Source organism: Delphinapterus leucas, chromosome 6, assembly GCF_059928025.1.
Source record: "Delphinapterus leucas isolate spDelLeu-1000000601 "Yukka" chromosome 6, BTC_Dleu_Yukka2, whole genome shotgun sequence".
NCBI classification, from domain to species: Eukaryota; Metazoa; Chordata; class Mammalia; order Artiodactyla; family Monodontidae; genus Delphinapterus; species Delphinapterus leucas.
The window spans coordinates 55,295,421-55,315,165 of record NC_143134.1 but is presented as its reverse complement, the minus strand read 5'-3'; the positions used below and the strand labels follow the sequence as shown (position 1 = coordinate 55,315,165).

At 37.3% G+C, this 19,745-nt stretch overlaps 1 protein-coding gene across 7 annotated transcripts in view; it reads right to left on the bottom strand.

The window, feature by feature from the left end:
- The window catches only part of HACD4 (3-hydroxyacyl-CoA dehydratase 4), a 79,751-nt gene that overhangs the window by 38,041 nt on the left and 21,965 nt on the right, over positions 1–19,745 (bottom strand). For 2 of the 7 annotated variants that reach the window (XR_016393549.1, XR_002644545.3), the window contains exon 7: positions 19,595–19,745. The exons of 3 other annotated variants lie outside the window; for them this stretch is intronic. Coding sequence is in view for 2 of the 4 variants with exons in the window: in XM_022573815.3 (XP_022429523.1) it covers positions 19,663–19,745 (83 nt within the window). In the remaining 2 variants the exon portion in view is untranslated. 2 more of the 7 variants (XM_022573815.3, XM_022573813.3) reach the window with 1 other exon arrangement.

Sequence of the window (19,745 nt, the reverse complement as noted above, 5' to 3'; positions counted from 1 at the left end):
AGCAATCATACAAGAAAAAGAAATAAAAGGAATCCAACTTGGAAAAGAAGCAAAACTCACTATTTGCAGGCGACATGATGCTATACACAGAAAATCCTAAAGACACCATCAAAAAACTACTAGAGCTCATCAATGAATATGGTAAAGTTACAGGATACAAAATTAATATACAGAAATTGGTTGCTTTTCTCTACACTAACAATGAACTATCAGAAAGAGAAATTAAGGAAACAATCCCATTTATAATCCTATCAAAAGGAATAAAATACCTAGGAATAAATCTCCCTAAGGAAGTATCATAAAAGACCCTGGAAAACTATAAGACACTGATGAAGAGACTGAAGATGACACAAACAGATGGAAAGATATATTGTGTTCATGTTTTGGAAAAATTAATATTGTTAAAACGACCATACTACCACCCAAGGAAATCTACAGTTCAGTGCAATCCCTATCAAAATATCCATGACATTTTTCACAGAAATAGAACAAATAATTTTTAAATTTGTACGGAAACACAAAAGGCCCCAAGTTGCCAAAACAGTCTTGATAAAGAAGAACAGGACTGGAGGAATCTCACACCCTAACTTCAGACTATAGTACAAAGCTACAGAAATCAAAACAGTATGGCATTGGCACAAAAACAGACACACAGATCAATGGAACAGAATACAGAGCCCAGAAAAAAATTAATGCACTTACGGTCAATTAATCTGTGACAAGGAAGGCAAGCATACACAATGAAGAAAAGACAGTCTGCTCAATAAGTGGTGCTGGGAAAACTGGACAGCAACATGTAAAACAATGAGATTAGAACATTTCCTCACACTATTACAAAAATGAGCTCACAATTCATTAAAGACCTAAACATAAGATTGGAAACCATAAACTCCTAGAAGAAAACATAGGCAGAACACTCTTTGAGATAAATTGTAGCAATTTTTTTTGGATCTGTCTCCTAAAGCAAAGAAAACAAAAGCAAAAATAAGTAAATGGGACCTAATTAAACTTAAAAGCTTCTGCACAGCAAAGGAAACCACTGATAAAACGAAAAGACAACTGACGGAATAGGAGAAAATATTCGAAAATTATATGACCGAAAAGGGGTTAATATCCAAAATATATAAACAGCTTATACAACTCAACATCAAAAAAAAATATGATTAAAAATGGGCAGAAAACTTAAATAGACATTTTTCCAAAGAAGACATACATAGGGGCAACAGGTACATGAAAAGATGCTCGATATCATTAGTCATCAGGGAAATGCAAATTAAAACCACAATGAGATATCACTTCACATCTGTCAGAATGGCTATCATCAAAAAGAATACAAATAACAGATATTGGCAAGGATGTGGAGAAAAGGAACACCCTCATGCACTCTTTGTGAGAATGTAAATTGGTGCAGTCACTGTAGAAAACAGTATATCTAAAAATAGAACTGTCATATGACCCAGCAATTCCACTCTTGGGTATTTATCCCCCAAAAAACGAAAACACTAATTCAAAAAGATTCATGCATCCCAATGTTCAAAGCAGCATTATTTATGATTGCCAAAATATGGAAGCAACCTAAGTATCCAACAACAGATGAATGGATAAAGAAGATGCAGTATATATACATATATATACATCTACATACACACACATACACACACACACACACACAAAATGGAATTCTATACAGAGATAAGAAACAATGAAGAAACATTGAAAGAAACAATGAAATTTTGCCATTTGCAACAACATGGATGGACCTGGAGGGTTTTAGACTAAGTGAAATAAGTCAGAGGGACTTCCCTGGTGGTCCAGTGGTAAAGAATCTGCCTTCCAAAGCAGGGGACCCAGGTTTGATCCCCGGTTGGGGAACTAAGATCCCACATGCCACGGGGCAACTAAGCCCATGCACCACAACTACTGAGCTTGCGTGCTTCAATGAGAGAGCCCATGTGCCACAAAAACTACAGAGCCCCCATGCCCTGGAGCATGTGCACCACAACTAAAGAGAAGCCCGCACACCACAATGAAGACCAACACAGCCAAAATAAATTAAATAAATATTTTTAAAAAATAAGTCAGAGAAAGAAATACTATATAATATCACTTATATATATAAAATCTAAAAAATAAAATAGTGAATATAACAAAAAAGAAACAGACTCACAGATAAACAAACTAGTGGTTACCAGTGGGGAGAGGGGAGGGGGGAGAGGCAAGATGGGGTAGGGAATTAAGAGGTACAAATTACTATGTATAAAATAAGCTATAAGGATATATTGTACAACACAGGCAATATAATAGTCAGTGTTTTATAACTGTAAGTGGAATACAACCTTTAAAAACTGTGAATCACTATATTGTTTACCTGATAGTGTACATTAACTGTACTTCAATAACAATAACAACGACAATAACAAAAGCGTGCTCTTACCTCCAAAACACATTATGTATCACAGGACCCAATGGTTCAGCTGAATGCCACAAAGTAAGTACACAATGGATGCCTACATTTATCTGATGAATTAAAGCATATTTTTACTAGTTGATTTTCATATAGAATTGACTGGAACCTTTTTTAAGATGAGATTTAAAATTCCAGCTACACTTAGCAAAGATAGACTAATTTGTTAATTCCTATTTAGTAGGTTTAAAACTATATAAATATAAGAAAAAATGAATGCCATTATCTCAGTTCTACAAACAGAGAACTATATTGTATGGTGGCTTTTATATAAATAGTTCTTATTAGCAGTTTTCTGTCCAAAGCTGAAATACTTTATACTCAAAAGCAGTGGTTGTCAAACTGTAGTGAAAATGAGGCTCATTTGAGGAGCCTGTCAAAATGCAGGCTCCTCAGCTAATTACCAAAGCTTCTGAGTCAATAGATCTTTAGTGGAGCCCAGGAATCTGGATTCTAAATAGGCACTCTTGTTAATTCTGTGACTGTTGCTCCCTGGAATTACTTAGAAAAACTGCCCTGGAGAAAAGTGCCATATCAAAATTAGCTTATCACTTAGACCCAGAAGAAGAAAGTAAAAATTATCTGAACAAAGGAACACATGATGTTTTCAAAGCAAAAAATAAACCAATGAGAGGAAGTTGTTAGGGAAAGGGGAGATAGCTTTTAATTTTAAGTCACTTTAATACTTCAGCACAATAAAATAAAATGTGACTGTGTTTTCTCTGTACATAAATTTAAATAAATGTAAGATTCTTTCTCTGGAAAAACAGATATTATCTCCTTCAACTTTTGAAAGAAATGCAGATTCTTGTAAGTGATAATCTGCTCAAGATAGGCAGATGTAGTTGAAAAACAAACGAAAAAAGTTAACTTATCTTAGGGAGCTCAGTGAGACATGGTACACTTTTTGACAACAAACTTGTATATAAGAAGCCTGGTAAAGGTTCTATAATGTTGCTCTGTGCCTGACACACTGCAGGCACAAAATAAGTTTCTTCATAGGCATGTGTATACAGCCGACTAGGAACCAACTCATTCTACTAAGGTTAACCTTTTAATTAAATGAAAATCTAAGACGAAGATAAGAATGTTTCCCGAAAAGCATACTGGAGTAAAATAAAACACATCTATACCGAACAGATGTGTTTTGAAGTGCTAGTTATTGGTTTTCATTCAAGTACCTTCTTAAAGGAAAATCTCATTGACTCTGATGATATTACTTGTATGTTCTACTTGTATTTGTAGGTAGACTTTTGCTGAGTGATGAAATAAATTCTCCAAAGCAGTTTTGATTCAGTTCAGTTTTACTCTTTCTTTTTTCTCAGCACCAGAAGCACTGCTGATGTAATCAGTATTCCTTAGCTAGTGTAACTTGGAACTTCAGGCAATGCAACTTGGCATTTGAAACTCCAGAGACAGATAATTTAAAAAGTTATGTCTCATGCTTTCCAAATATCTAATGGTTCCTATTTCATCTATATTAATTAGATTTCAGAAAGTAAGCCTTTGATGACACTGAACAAAATGAAATGAAGAATTGGTGGACATGGTTAAAAAAGATAGCCAAAGACATCAGCTTTGCAATCTGGGTAACACCCGATTAACTAGATGTTTACTGTCTCAGCTTCTTAATCTGGAGAACACGAACTTGAGGAAGAAAAGGAATTGCATTCTTATTTTCACCAATCTCTATCAGAATGTATTTCTTTCAATAATGAATACAGTCAACCAGCCACAGTAATAATAACAATTGGGACTCTGCCACCAAACGAAATCACAGATTTTTTAATGTTACAATTGTTGCACATATCTCAAATTATTGTGAATCATCATCTCTACTCCAAAATTACCGTAATTATAAATTTACTGTTTATTTTGGTTTTCTACCTCAAGAAGCAGGAAGATTCTTAAGGTAACCTGGTTTAAAAAGTAAAGTTATTACTTAGTAATGAAATTTTAATTTCTTATAATGACCCCATAAAGTTTAGTTTTTCTACTTCTTTCTCTTCATTTTAGTGAGATATATTTCATGTATAATCGTATATTTCAGCAATGTAGGTAGCCATCTTTATTGGAAGGAAGCTAGACTAAGTCATCTAAAGTTTGCAAAGGGGTTCTGTTCTCTTTACTCTTTCTGTTCTCATTTTTTTAAAATTTAGGCATGAAATAAGCAACATTAAAAGTGAAATAGAGAAGGGGGACCAAGATGGTGGAGTAAGAGGATGTGGAGCTCACCTCCCTCCACTAAAACACATCAAAAATACCTCTATATGTAGAACAATTCTCATGCAAAACTAACTGGAAACTGGCAGAAAAACTCCTATACAATCAAGGCTGCAAGAAAGATACTTACATAATTGGGTAGAATGGGAAGAAAAACATTGGTTTGAGACCTGTGCCCCTGGGAGGGGACTAAGAGGAAAATGGAGATTACACAGGCAGACACTCACCTTTGGGAGTAAGATGGAAGAGCCACAACTGGGCATCCCAATCCTGGGGTCCTACATGGAGGATACAAGCCCACTTGGCTGCTTGGAGAAATGCTAGGACAGATAGAAAAGCTGGAAAAGCCTAGATTCCACTCGTGAGGAGTGCACAGGGGCTGGCTTGCCAACAGACAGAGCTAAGAGAGGTCTGCCTTAGTAGTTGCTATTTCATCACACTCCCCAGTCCAAGCTGAGTGGGGAGTGTGGTGAGGTAGCACCCACTCCATGACACAACTTGGCACTGGATCTAGGGCAGCCAGTTCCTGGGAAAAGACTCAACCTAGGGATGCAGAAGTGAACTGGGGGGCATGGGATGAGGTCCAGGTGGTGCAGCAGCAGCCATTGTTGGTGCTAACTCAAACAGCACCCCAGAAGCCCAGACTTCTGACAGAAGTGCAGCTGCTAGAATTCCTGTGACCAAGACACCATGATTCCCAGTCCAGCTGAGCAAATGCTCTGACACTGCCCACACCATGCCACAACATAGCACTAGATCTGGGACTACCACAAGAGGGGAAAAGATGCAACCTTGGGCTGTGTCTGAGCAGAGCCAGAGACACATACACAGGTAGTGCATTGTACCTCTGTATGCACATAAGCCCAACTTATTTCAGCACTCCCCTCCTTTGGGGCAAAGGCCCCAGTGGAGGGAGAAGGAAAAACACAACATTTAAAGAGAACAGAACCAGCTCAGGCCCAACCCTTAGGGCTTCTGCTGTAGCAACTTGGGAGCAGAGCCTGCCCGTGATAGGCCAATGAGCAGAGAGGAAGTCCTGTCTCACACCCTGCACAGACTCTAGTTCCTTCAACACCAGCCACACACCCTACCAAGCTGATAGTGACAAGCACACCCTGAGGAAAGATGTGACTGGTGTCCACACCAAAGACACTGGGCACACACAGTCTATTTAGGGACACTCCCACATAAAAACGCCCCTTCGAGACCATAATATATAAATGTTCCACCAAAATTCATAGAGACAGAGATAGCTAAGTGAAATGGAAGAGGAACTACACTCAATTGAAAAAGCCCTGAAAAAATAATGAAACAGAGATAATCAGTCTACCACAATGAGTTGAAAACATTGGTAATAAAAATGATAACTGAATTAGGAAAGAGAATTGATCTAAGCACAGATCATTTTAACAAGGAACTAGAAACTATACAGAAGACCCAATCAAAAATAAATAATTCAATTACCTATTTTTGATAAAGCACTCTAGAAGCACTGAATCTCAGACTAAATGACACAAGAACGCATAAGTGACCTGGAAGATAGAGTAATGGAAATCACCCAGTCAGAACAGCAGACAGAAAGACAAATGAAAAAAAAACAAAGCAACACACAAGATCTTTGGGATAACATAAAAAGTGCCAACATTCACATTACAGAGGTTCCAGAAAGAGAAGAGAGAGAGAAGGGGATCAAAAACATATTTAAAGAAATTATTGCTGAAAACTTCCCAAACCTAAAGAAGGAAACAGACATCCTTGTACAGGAATCACAAAGGGTCCCAAACAAGAAGAACCCCAACAGACTCACACCAAGGCATAATTAAAATGGCAAAAGTTAAAGGGAGAATTCTAAAGGCAGCAAGAGAAAAACAGAGTCATATACAAGGGAACCCCAATAAGGCTATCAGCTGATTTCTCTGCAGAAACTCTGTAGGCCAGAAGGGAGTGGCATGATACATTCAAAGCCCTGAAAGGGGAAAAACCTGCAACCTAGGATTCTCTACCCAGCAAGATTATCATTTAGAATAGGAGAGATGAAGAACTTCTCAGACAAGCAGAAATTAAAAGAATTCAGCAATACTAAACCCACCTTAAATGAAATATGAGGGGTCTACTCTAAATGGAAAAGAAGTAAGAATATATAGGAAAAGGAAAATCCCAATAAGAAAGGCAAATATATAATAAGGACTGAAGATCACTTAAATAAGTCAGTATGTAGATTAAAAACTAAAAATTTGTAAAGGCAATTATAACTACAATAAACAGTAAAGGGATAAGCATGAAGATGTAAAATATGGCTTCAAAAACACAAAATGTGGGAGAGGGGAGTATAATATGTAGATCTTTTAGAATGTGTTTGAACTTAAGTGACTATCAGTTTAAAGTAAGAAGATATAATTATGAGTCAACATAAATGAACCCAAAGTACCCACAAATCAAAAACCTACCAAAGATATACAAAAACCAAACAGAAAGGAACTTAAGCACACTACAAAAGAAAATTATCAAACCACAATGGGAGAAACAAAAGGAAATGAACAGAGAAGAACTACAAAAACAACTGGAAAAAAGTAATAAAATGTCCATAAGTAGATACCTATCAATAATTACTTTAAATGTCAATGGACTAAATGCTCTGATCAAAATACCCAGGGTGGCTGAATGAATAAAAAATAAGACCTTTCTATATGCTGCCTACAAGAGACTCACTTCAGGGTGAAAGACACACACAAACTCAAAGTGAGGGAATGAAAAAAGATATTTCATGCAAACAGAAATGACAAGAAAGCAGGGGGAACAATACTCATACCAGACAAAATAGACTTTAAAACAAAGCTATAACAAAAGATGAAGAAGGGCATTATATAATGATAAAGGGATCAATACAGAAAGAGGATATTACATTCACTGACATATATGTACCCAATACAAGAGCACCTAAATATATAAAGTAAATACTAACAGACATAAAGGGAGAAATTAACAGTAGTAGGAGATTTTAATACCTCACTGACATCAATAAACAGATCATCCAGACAGAAAATCAATAAGGCAACAGAGGTCTTAAATGACACAATAGAGTGTTGCACTTAACTGATATCTACAGGACATTACATCTGAAGAAAGTAGAACACATATTCTTTTCAAGTGCACATGGAACAGTCCCCAGGATGGATCACATACTACATCACAAAACAAGCTTTAACAAATTTAAGAGGATAAAAATTATATCAAGCATTTTTTCTGACCACAACAGTATGAAACTAAAAATTAACTACAGAAAGAAAAATGAGAAAAGAACAAAGATGTGGAGACTAAACAACATGCTACTAAAAAACCAATGGGTCAACAATGAAATCAAAGAGGAAATCAGAAAATACTTTGAGACAAACATAAATGAAAACACAACTTTACAAAATCTATGGGATGTAGCAAAAGCAGATCTCAGAGGGAAGTTCATAACAATACAGGCCTTCCTCGAGAACTAAGGAAAATCTCAAATAAACAACCTAACCTGCCACCTAAAAGAATTAGAAAAAGAAGAACAAAGCCTAAAGTCAACAGAAGGAAGGAAATAATAAAGATCAGAGAGGAAATAAATAAAATAGAAGTTAAAAAAAATAGAAAAGATCAATTAAACCAAGAGCTGGTTTTGTGAAAAGATAAACAAAATTAATAAACATTTAAGCCAGGCTCACCAAGAAGAAAAGACGGAGGACCCAATAAACAAAATAAAAAATGAAAGAGGAGAAATAACAGCCCATATCACAGACATACAAAAAAAATCATAAGAGAATACTATGAACAGTTATATGCCAACAAATTGGACAACCTAGGAGAAATGGACAAATTTCTAAAAACATACAGCTTGCCAAGACTGAGGCAAGGATAAACAGACAATCTGACAGACCTATCACTAGAAGTGAAATCGGATATGTAATAAAAAAAACCTCCCAGCAAACAAAGTACAGGACCAGACTGCTTCCCAGGGGAATTTTACCAAACACATAAAGAAGAACTAATACTGCTCTTTCTCAAACTATTCCAAAAAATTGAAGAGGAGGGAACACTCTCAAATTCATTCTATGAGTCCATCATTACCTTGATATCAAAACCAAGGACACTACAAAAAGAAAGAGAGAAAATTATAGGCCAATATATTTGATGAATATAGATGCAAAAATCCTCAACAAAGCAGCATTAGCAAATCAAACCCAAAAACACCTAGAAAGAATCATATACCATGATCAAGGTGGATTTTTCCAGGGTCACAAGGATGTTTCAACATACGCAAATCAATGTGACACACCATATTAAAAAAAAGGAAAGATAAAAATCACATGATCATCTCAATAGACATAGAAAAAGCATTTGACAAAATTCAACAACCATTCACAATACACACTCTCACCAAAGTGGGTACAGAGGAAACATATCTCAGCATAGTAAAGGTTATTTACAAGAAACCCACAGCCATTGTAATACTCAATGGTGAAAAGCTGAAAGTATTCCTTTTAAACTCAGGAACAAGAAAAGGATGCCCACTCTCATTGCTTCTATTTAACATAGTATTGGAATTCCTAGCCACAGCAATCAGACAAGAAAAAGAAATAAAAAGCATCCAAGTTGTAAAGAAAGAAGTAAAACTGTCACTGTTTATAGATGACATGATACTATATACATAGAAAACCCTTAAGTCTCCACCAAAAAACTGTTAGAATAAGTGAATTCAGTAAAGTTGCAGGATACAAGATTAATTTACAAAAATCTGTTGCTTTTCTATACACCAATAATGAACCATGAGAAAGAGAGCAAAAAGAAAAATCATGTTTAAAATCGCATCAAAAAGAAAAACACCTAGGAATAAATTTAACCAAGGAGGTGAAAGACCTATACTCTGAAAACTATAAAATACTGATGAACGAAAATGAAGATGATACAAAGAAATACAAAGATATCCTGTACTCTCACATTAGAAGAATTAATATTGTTAAAATGGCCATACTACCCAAAGCAATCTACAGATTTAATGTAATCCCTATCAAAATACCCATAACATTTTTCACGCAACTAGAACAAATAATCCTAAAATTAATATGGAACGACAAAAGACCCCAAATTGCCAAAGCAATATTGAGGAAAAAAACAAAGCCGGAGGTATCACCCCACAGGACTTCGGACTATACTACAAAGCTCCAATAATCAAAACATCATGGGGGACGAGGGGAAGATGGTGGAAGAGTAAGACGCAGAGATCACCTTCCCCCCCACAGATACACTGGAAATACATCTACACTTGGAACTCCTACAGAACACCTACTGAACGCTGGAAGAAGACCTCAGACCTCCCAAAAGGCAAGAAAGTCCCCACGTACCTGGGTAGGGCAAAAGAAAGAAGAATAAACAGAGACAAAAGGGTAGGGACAGGACCTGCACCAGTGGGAGGGAGCTGTGAAGGAGGAAAGGTTTCCACACACTAGAAAGCCCCTTCGCAGGCAGAGACTGCAGGTGGCGGAGAGGGAAAGCTTCGGAGCCGTGGAGGAGAGCACAGCAACAGGGGTGCGGAAGGCAAAGCGGAGAGATTGCCGCACAGAGGATTGGTGCCAACCGGCACTCACCAGCCCGAGAGGCTTCTCTGCTCACCCTTCGGGGTGGGCAGGTCTGGGAGCTGAGGCTCGGGCTTCAGTCAGAGCACAGGGAGAGGACTGGGGTTGGCGGCGTGAACACAGCCTGCAGGGGGTTAGTGCACTACGGCTAGCCGGAAGGGAGTCCGGAGAAAAGTCTGGACCTGCCAAAGAGGCAAGAGACTTTTTCTTCCCTCTTTGTTTCCTGGTGTGCAAGGAGAGGGGATTAAGAGTGCTGCTTAAAGGAGCTCCAGAGATGGGCACAAGCTGCGGCTAAAAGTGCGGACCTCAGAGATGGGCACAGGACGCTAAGGCTGCTGCTGCAGCCACCAAGAAGCCTGTGTGCGAGCACAGGTCACTCTCCACACCTCCCTTCCGGGGAGCCTGTGCATCCTGCCACTGCCAGGGTCCCGGGATCCAGGGACAACTTCCCCGGGAGAACGCACGACGCGCCTCAGGCTGGTGTAACGTCATGCCGGCCTCTGCCGCCGCAGGCTCACCCCGCACTCCGTACCCCTCCCTCCCCCGGCCTGAGTGAGCCAGAGTCCCCGAAGAAGCTCCTCCTTTAACCCCATCCTGTCTGAGCGAATAACAGACACCCTCCAGCGACCTACATGCACAGGTGGGGCCAAATCCAAAGCTGAGCCCCAGGAGCTGTGAGAACAAAGAAGAGAAAGGGAAATCTCTCCCAGCAGCCTCAGAAGCAGTGGATTAAAGCTCCACAGTCAACTTGATGTACCCTGCATCTGGGGAATACATGAATAGACAACGAGTCATCCCAAATTGAGGAGGTGGACTTTGAGAGCAAGATTTATGATTTTTTCCCCTTTTCCTCTTTTTGTGAGTGTGTATGTGAATGCTTCTGTGTGAGATTCTGTCTGTATAGCTTTGCTTCCACCATTTGTCCTAGGGTTCTATCCGTCCGTTTTTTTGTTTTTGTTTTTTTGGGTTTTTTTGTTTGGTTGTTTTTTCTTTAAAAAATTTTTTTTTCTTAATTCTTTTTTATTTTAATAACTTTTTTTTATTTTATCTTCATTTTATCTTGTTACTTTTTCTTTCTTTCTTTCTTTCTTTCTTTCCTTCCCTCCTTCCTTCCTTCCTTCCTCCCTCCCTCCCTCTCTCCTTTCTTTCCCTTTCTCTCTCTTTTTCTTTCTTTCTTTCTTTCTACTTTTTCTCCCTTTTATTCTAAGCCATGTGGGTGAAAGGCTCTTGCTGCTGCAGCCAGGTGTCAGTGCTGTGCCTCTGACGTGGGAGAGCCAACTTCAGGACACTGGTTCACAAGAGACCTCCCAGCTCCACATAATATCAAACGGCGAAAATCTCCCAGAGGTCTCCATCTCAACACCAGTACCCAGCTTCACTCAACGACCAGCAAGCTACAGTGCTGGACACCCTATGCCAAACAACTAGCAAGCCAGGAACACAACTCCACCCATTAGCAGAGAGGCTGCCTAAAATCACAATAAGTTCACAGACACCCCAAAACACACCACCAGACGTGGACCTGCCCACCAGAAAGACAAGATCCAGCCTCATCCACCAGAACACAGGCACTAGTCCCCTCCACCCAGAAGCCTACACAATCCACTGAACCAACTTTAGCCACTGGGGACAGACACCAAAAACAACAGGAACGGCGAACCTGGAGCCTGCAAAAAGGAGACCCCAAACACAGTAAGATAAGCAAAATGAGAAGACAGAAAAACACACAGCAGATGAAGGAGCAAGATAAAAACCCACCAGACATAACAAATGAAGAGAAAATAGGCAGTCTTCCTGAAAAAGAATTCAGAATAATGATAGTAAAGATTATCCAAAATCTTGGAAATAGAATACAGAAAATGCAAGAAACATTTAACAAGGACATACAAGAACTAAAGATGAAACAAGTAATGATGAACAACACAATAAATGAAATTAAAAATACTCTAGATGGGATCAATAACAGAATAACTGAGGCGGAAGAACAGATAAGTGACCTGGAAGATAAAATAGTGGAAATAACTACTGCAGAGCAGAATAAAGAAAAAAGAATGAAAAGAACTGAGGACAGTCTCAGAGACCTCTGGGACAACATTAAACGCACCAACATTCGAATTATAAGGGTTCCAGAAGAAGAGAAAACAAAGGGACTGAGAAAATATTTGAAGAGATTATAGTTGAAAACTTCCCTCATATGGGAAAGGAAATAGTTAATCAAGTCCAGGAAGCACAGAGAGTCCCATACAGGATAAATCCAAGGAGAAATACACCAAGACACATACTAATCAAACTCTCAAAAACTAAATACAAAGAAAACATATTAAAAGCAGCAAGGGAAAAACAACAAATAACACTCAAGGGAATCCCCATAAGGTTAACAGCCTATCTTTCAGCAGAAACTCTGCAAGCCAGAAGGGACTGGCAGGACATATTTAAAGTGATGAAGGAGAAAAACCTGCAACCAAGATTACTCTACCCAGCAAGGATCTCATTCAGATTTGATGGAGAAATTAAAACCTTTACAGACAAGCAAAAGCTGACAGAGCTCAGCACCACCAAACCAGCTTTACAACAAATGCTAAAGGAACTTCTCAGGGCAAACAACACAAGAGAAGGAAAAGACCTACAATAACGAACCCAAAACAATGAAGAAAATTGGAATAGGAACATACATAATGATAATTACCTTAAATGTAAATGGACTAAATGCTCCCACCAAAAGACACAGATTGGCTGAATGGATACAAAAACAAGACCCATATATATGCTGTCTACAAGAGACCCACTTCAGACCTAGAAACACATACAGACTGAAAGTTAGGGGATGGAAAAAGATATTTCATGCAAATGGAAACCAAAAGAAAGCTGGAGTAGCAATTCTCATATCAGACAAAATAGACTTTAAAATAAAGAATATTAGAAGAGACAAAGAAGGACACTACATAATGATCAAGGGATCAATCCAAGAAGATATAACAATTGTAAATATTTATGCACCCAACACAGGAGCACCGCAATACATAAGGCAAATACTAACAGCCATAAAAGGGGAAATCGACAGTAACACATTCATAGTAGGGGACTTTAACACCCCACTTTCACCCATGGACAGATCATCCAAAATGAAAATAAATAAGGAAACACAAGCTTTAAATGATACATTAAACAAGATGGACTTCATGGATATTTATAGGACATTCCATCCAAAAACAACAGAATACACATTTTTCTCAAGTGCTCATGGAACATTCTCCAGGATAGATCATATCATGGGTCACAAATCAAGCCTTGGTAAATTTAAGAAAATTGAAAGTGTATCAAGTATCTTTTCTGACCAAAATGCTATGAGACTAGATATCAATTACAGGAAAAAATCTGAAAAAATACAAACACATAGAGGCTAAACAATACACTACTTAATAACGAAGTGATCACTGAAGAAATCAAAGAGGAAATCAAAAAATACCTAGAAACAAATGACAATGGAGACACGACGACCCAAAATCTATGGGATGCAGCAAAAGCAGTTCTAAGGGGGAAGTTTATAACGATACAATCCTACTTTAAGAAACAGGAAACATCTCGAATAAACAACCTAACCTTGCACCTAAAGCAATTAGAGAAAAGAAGAACAAAAAACCCCCAAAGTTAGCAGAAGGAAAGAAATCATAAAGATCAGATCAGAAATAAATGAAAAAGAAATGAAGGAAATGATAGCAAAGATCAATACAACTAAAAGCTGGTTCTTTGAGAAGATAAACAAAATTGATAAACCATTATCCAGACTCATCAAGAAAAAAAGGGAGAAGACTCAAATCAATAGAATTAGAAATGAAAAAGGAGAAATAACAACTGACACTGCAGAAATACAAAGTATCATGAGAGATTACTACAAGCAACTCTATGACAATAAAATGGACAACCTGGAAGAAATGGACAAATTCTTAGAAATGCACAACCTGCCAAGACTGAATCAGGAAGAAATAGAAAATATGAACAGACCAATCACAAGCACTGAAACTGAAACTGTGATTAAAAATCTTCCAACAAACAAAAGCCCAGGACCAGATGGCTTCACAGGCGAATTCTATCAAACATTTAGAGAAGAGCTAACACCTATCCTTCTCAAACTCTTCCAAAATATAGCAGAGGGAGGAACACTCCCAAACGCTTTCTACAAGCCCACCATCACCCTGATACCAAAACCAGACAAGGATCTCACAAAGAAAGAAAACTACAGGCCAATATCACTGATGAACATAGATGCAAAAATCCTCAACAAAATACTAGCAAACAGAATCCAACAGCACATTAAAAGGATCATACACCATGATCCAGTGGGGTTTATCCCAGGAATGCAAGGATTCTGCAATATACGCAAATCAATGGACCTGATATACCATATTAACAAATTGAAGGAGAAAAACCATATGATCATCTGAATAGATGCAGAGAAAGCTTTCAACAAAAATCAACTCCCATTTATGATAAAAACCCTGCAAAATGTAGGCATAGAGGGAAATTTCCTCAACATAATAAAGGCCATATATGACAAAGCCACAGCCAACATCGTCCTCAATGGTGAAAAACTGAAAGCATTTCCACTAAGATCAGGAACAAGACAAGGTTGCCCACTCTCACCACTCTTATTCAACATAGTTTTGGAAGTTTTAGCCACAGCAATCAGAGAAGAAAAGGAAATAAAAGGACTCCAAATCAGAAGAGAAGAAGTAAAGCTGTCACTGTTTGCAGATTACATGATACTATACATAGAGAATCCAAAAGATGCTACCAGAAAACTACTAGAGCTAATCAATGAATTTGGTAAAGTAGCAGGATACAAAATTAATGCACAGAAATCTCTGGCATTCCTATGCACTAATGATGAAAAATCTGAAAATGAAATCAAGAAAACACTCCCATTTAGCACTGCAACAAAAAGAATAAAATATCTAGGAATAAACCTACCTAAGGAGACAAAAGATCTGTATGCAGAAAATTATAAGACACTGATGAAAGAAATTAAAGATGATACAAATAGATGGAGAGATATACCATGTTCGTGGATTGGAAGAATCAACATTGTGAAAATGACTCTACTACCCAAAGCAATCTACAGATTCAATGCAATCCCTATAAAACTACCACTGGCATTTTTCACAGAACTAGAACAAAAAATTTCACAATTTGTATGGAAACACAAAAGACCAAGAATAGCCAAAGCAATCTTGAGAACGAAAAATGGAGCTGGAGGATTCAGGCTCCCTGACTTCAGAGTATACTACAAAGCTACAGTAATCAAGACAGTATGGTACTGGCACAAAAACAGAAATAGAGATCAATGGAACAGGATAGAAAGCCCAGAGATAAACCGATGCATATATGGTCACCGTATCTTTGATAAAGGAGGCAGGAATGTACAGTGGAGAAAGGACAGCCTCTTCAATAAGTGGTGCTGGGATAACTGGACAGGTAGGTGTAAAAGTATAAGATTAGATTACTCCCTAACACCATACACAAAAATAAGCTCAAAATGGATTACAGACCTAAATGTAAGGCCAGAAACTATCAAACTCTTAGAGGAAAACATAGGCAGAACACTCTATGACATAAATCACAGCAAGATCCTTTTTGACCCACCTCCTAGAGAAAGGGAAATAAAAACAAAAATAAACAAATGGGACCTAATGAAACTTAAAAGCTTTTGCACAGAAATGGAAATCATAAACAGGACCAAAAGACAACCCTCAGAATGGGAGAAAATATTTGCAAATGAAGCAACTGACAAAGGATTAATCTCCAAAATGTGTAAGTATGCTCAACATCATTAATCATTAATGCTCAACATCATTAATCATTAGAGAAATGCAAATCAAAAGTACAATGAGATATCATCTTACACCAGTCAGAATGGCCATCATCAAAAACTCTAGAAACAATAAATGCTGGAGAGGGTGTGGAGAAAAGGGAACACTCTTGCACTGCTGATGGGAATGTGAATTGGTACAGCCACTATGGAGAACAGTATGGAGGTTCCTTAAAAAACTACAAATAGAACTACCATATGACCCAGCAATCCCACTACTGGACATATACCCTGAGAAAACCATAATTCAAAAAGAGTCATGTACCAAAATGTTCATTGCAGCTCTATTTACAATAGCCCGGAGATGGAAACAACCTAAGTGTCCATCATGGGATGAATGGATAAAGAAGATGTGGCACATATATACAATGGAATATTACTCAGCCATAAAAGGAAACGAAATTAAGCTATTTGTAATGAGGTGGTTGGACCTAGAGTCTGTCATACAGAGTGAATTAAGTCAGAAAGAGAAAGACAAATACCGTATGCTAACACATATATATGGAATTTAAGAAGAAAAAAATAATGTCATGAAGAACACAGGGGTAAGACAGGAATAGACAGAGACCTACTAGAGAATGAACTTAAGGATATGGGGAGGGGGAAGGGTAACCTGTGACAGAGCAGGAGAGAGGCATGGACATACATATAGTACCAAACGTAAAATAGATAGCTAGTGGAAAGCAGCCGCATAGCACAGGGAGATCAGCTCGGTGCTTTGTGACCACCTAGAGGGGTGGGATACGGAGGGTGGGGGGGAGGGAAACGCAAGAGGGAAGAGATATGGGAACATATGTATAACTGATTCACTTTGTTATAAAGCAGAAACTAACACACCATTGTAAAGCAATTATACTCCAATAAAGATGTAAAAAAAAAAAATTCATGGTACTGGCACAAAAAAGACACATAGATCAATGGACAGAACAGAGAGCCCAGATATAAACCTATGCAGTTATGGTCAATTAATCTATGACAAAGGAGGCAAGAATATACAGTGGAGAAAAGACACTCTTTAATAAGTGGTGCTGGAGAAAATGAACAGCTACATGTAAAACAATGAGATTAGAACATTTCCTCACACCATTACAAAAATAAGCTCAAAATGGATTAAAGACCTAAACGTAAGACTGGAAACCATAAAACTCCTAGAAGAAAACATAGGCGGAACACTCTTTGACATAAATCATAGCAATATTTTTTGCTTTCTCCTAAAGCAAAGAAAAAAGCAAAAATAAACAAATGGGACCTAATTAAACTTAAAGGCTTTTGCACAGGAAAGGAAACCATCAACAAAATGAAAAGACAACCTACTCAATGGGAGGAAATATTTGCAAATGATGTGACTGACAAGGGGTCAATATCCAAAATATACAAACAGCTCATACAACTCAACATCCCAAAAAACAATCCAATCAAAACATTGGCAGGACTTGAATAGAGGTTTTTCTAAGAAGACATACAGATGACTAACAGGCACATGAAAAGATGCTCAACATCACTACTTATTAGAGAAATGCAAATCAAAACCGCGATGAGACATCACCTCACACCAGTCAGAATGGTCATCATCAAAAAGTCTACACATAACAAATGTTGGCGAGGATGTGGAGAAAAGGGAACCCCTCGAACACTATTGGTAGGAATGCAAATTGGTGCAGCCACTATAGAAAAGAGTATGGAGGTTCCTTAGAAAAATTAAAAATAGAACTACCACATGACCCAGCAATTCCACTCTTGTGTATACATCCAGAAAAAACGAAAACACTAAATCGAAAAGATACATGCACCCCAATGTTCATAGCAGGCAGCACTATTTACAATAGCCAAGGCATGGAAGCAACCCAAATGCCCACCAACAGATGATTAAGAAGATGCACTATACATATAAAATGGACTATTACTTAACCATAAAAGAATGAAATTCTACCACTTACAGCAACGTGTATGGACCTGGAGAATATTATACTTACTGAAGTAAGTCAGACAGAGAAAGACAAACACTATGATATCACTTATATGTGGAATCTAACAAATAATACAAATGAATGTATATGCAAAACAGAAATAGACTCACAGGCATAGGAAACAAACTTGTGGTTACCAGAGAGGAGAGGCATGGAAGAAGGGACAAATTAAGGGTATGGGATTAACAGATACAAACTACTATATATAAAATAGTTAAGCAACAAGGATATACTCTATAGCACAGGGAATTATACCCATTATCTTATAACAACCTATAATGGCGTATAATCTTCAAAAATACTGAATCACTATGCTGTACACTTGAACTAACATAATATTGTAAGTCAACTATACTTCAATAAAAACAAAAGCAAAATAAAATGTACAGCTTCTTAAAAGGATAATTTTAATACTTATTTTAAAGTTCCAAATATATTAACGTTATAAAGATATCAACTATCTTTATTAATACTCAATTGTTTCTTTTCATATGTTTTATTTAGTGGAAATAAGATTACCCATCTTTTATAATTACATTTCCATTACCTGGTTCTTATTGTCACAAAATATTTAGTACCCTTTTTATATACTTACTGGATAATGAGATTCTATAATTCTCTCAAGAAAAGTGAATGATATACTGAAGGTACAGAAATTATTCTATTAGTCAATTATTCACATATATTTTAGAACTACAGAGGAAGGAGCATTTTTCAAAAGTAGAAGTGATGACTTATATATGATTTATAGCAATTAGCAATAATAATTCAGTAATAATCTGAAGCATCACTGGTTCTCAATTTTCTTGCCTTATTTAAATTATTTACTATATTTTTGTACCTTTTATCTCCTTTAAGGTATGTATATGGCTTGATTAGATTTTTTTAAAAAGGAATATGGGGCATTATTTGTGAAAACGAAGGTCTATTCTGTTTTCCTCAGGGCTCTCTTTTAAACCATCAAAGTCCAAATAACTTGTGTAGTATTAACAAATACTCTTTCAGGGTTTGGAAAAATGTTTAAATTTCTAAGTGTGTCTAATGTTTAAGGTAGGTCTGGGGAGAGGGACATCTGTCTATAAAATAGGTTATTCTAGAAAAATACAGAACATATTACACATCACTCCCCTCCCACAGATCAGCTGCTACTTGGGAACTCAGAAGTGAAAAGAAATATATGTAAATAGATGTAATTTAGGTTAACAACTTAGGTTTCTTAGCTTAACAGAATCTACTCCAGTTAAAATCCTATTTCTCATTAACCTTACAGGAAAATAATCAGGCTTCACACAATATAAACTTAACTTGTGTAAAATTCACAGCTTTGGTGAAACAGGTCATGAAGAGTATTCATACTAAGAACAACATGTGAGAAACACAGACTGCTGTATATGTCAAGAGTTTTGGGGAGGAGAGCAGCAATTATTGCATGTCATGGATTTTTATGAAATACTAGGTATTCTTCCACCTGTGTTGTGTTTACTGCAGCTGAATCCACAGCCTCTCCTTTCTTATGTCACATCAGAGTGCCATGCTTCACATTTTCTTCTTTTTAATGAGAAAGACTCTGAGGATGTCTCTTCTTTCTGAGTAAAGATGACTATAGGTAAAATACATAC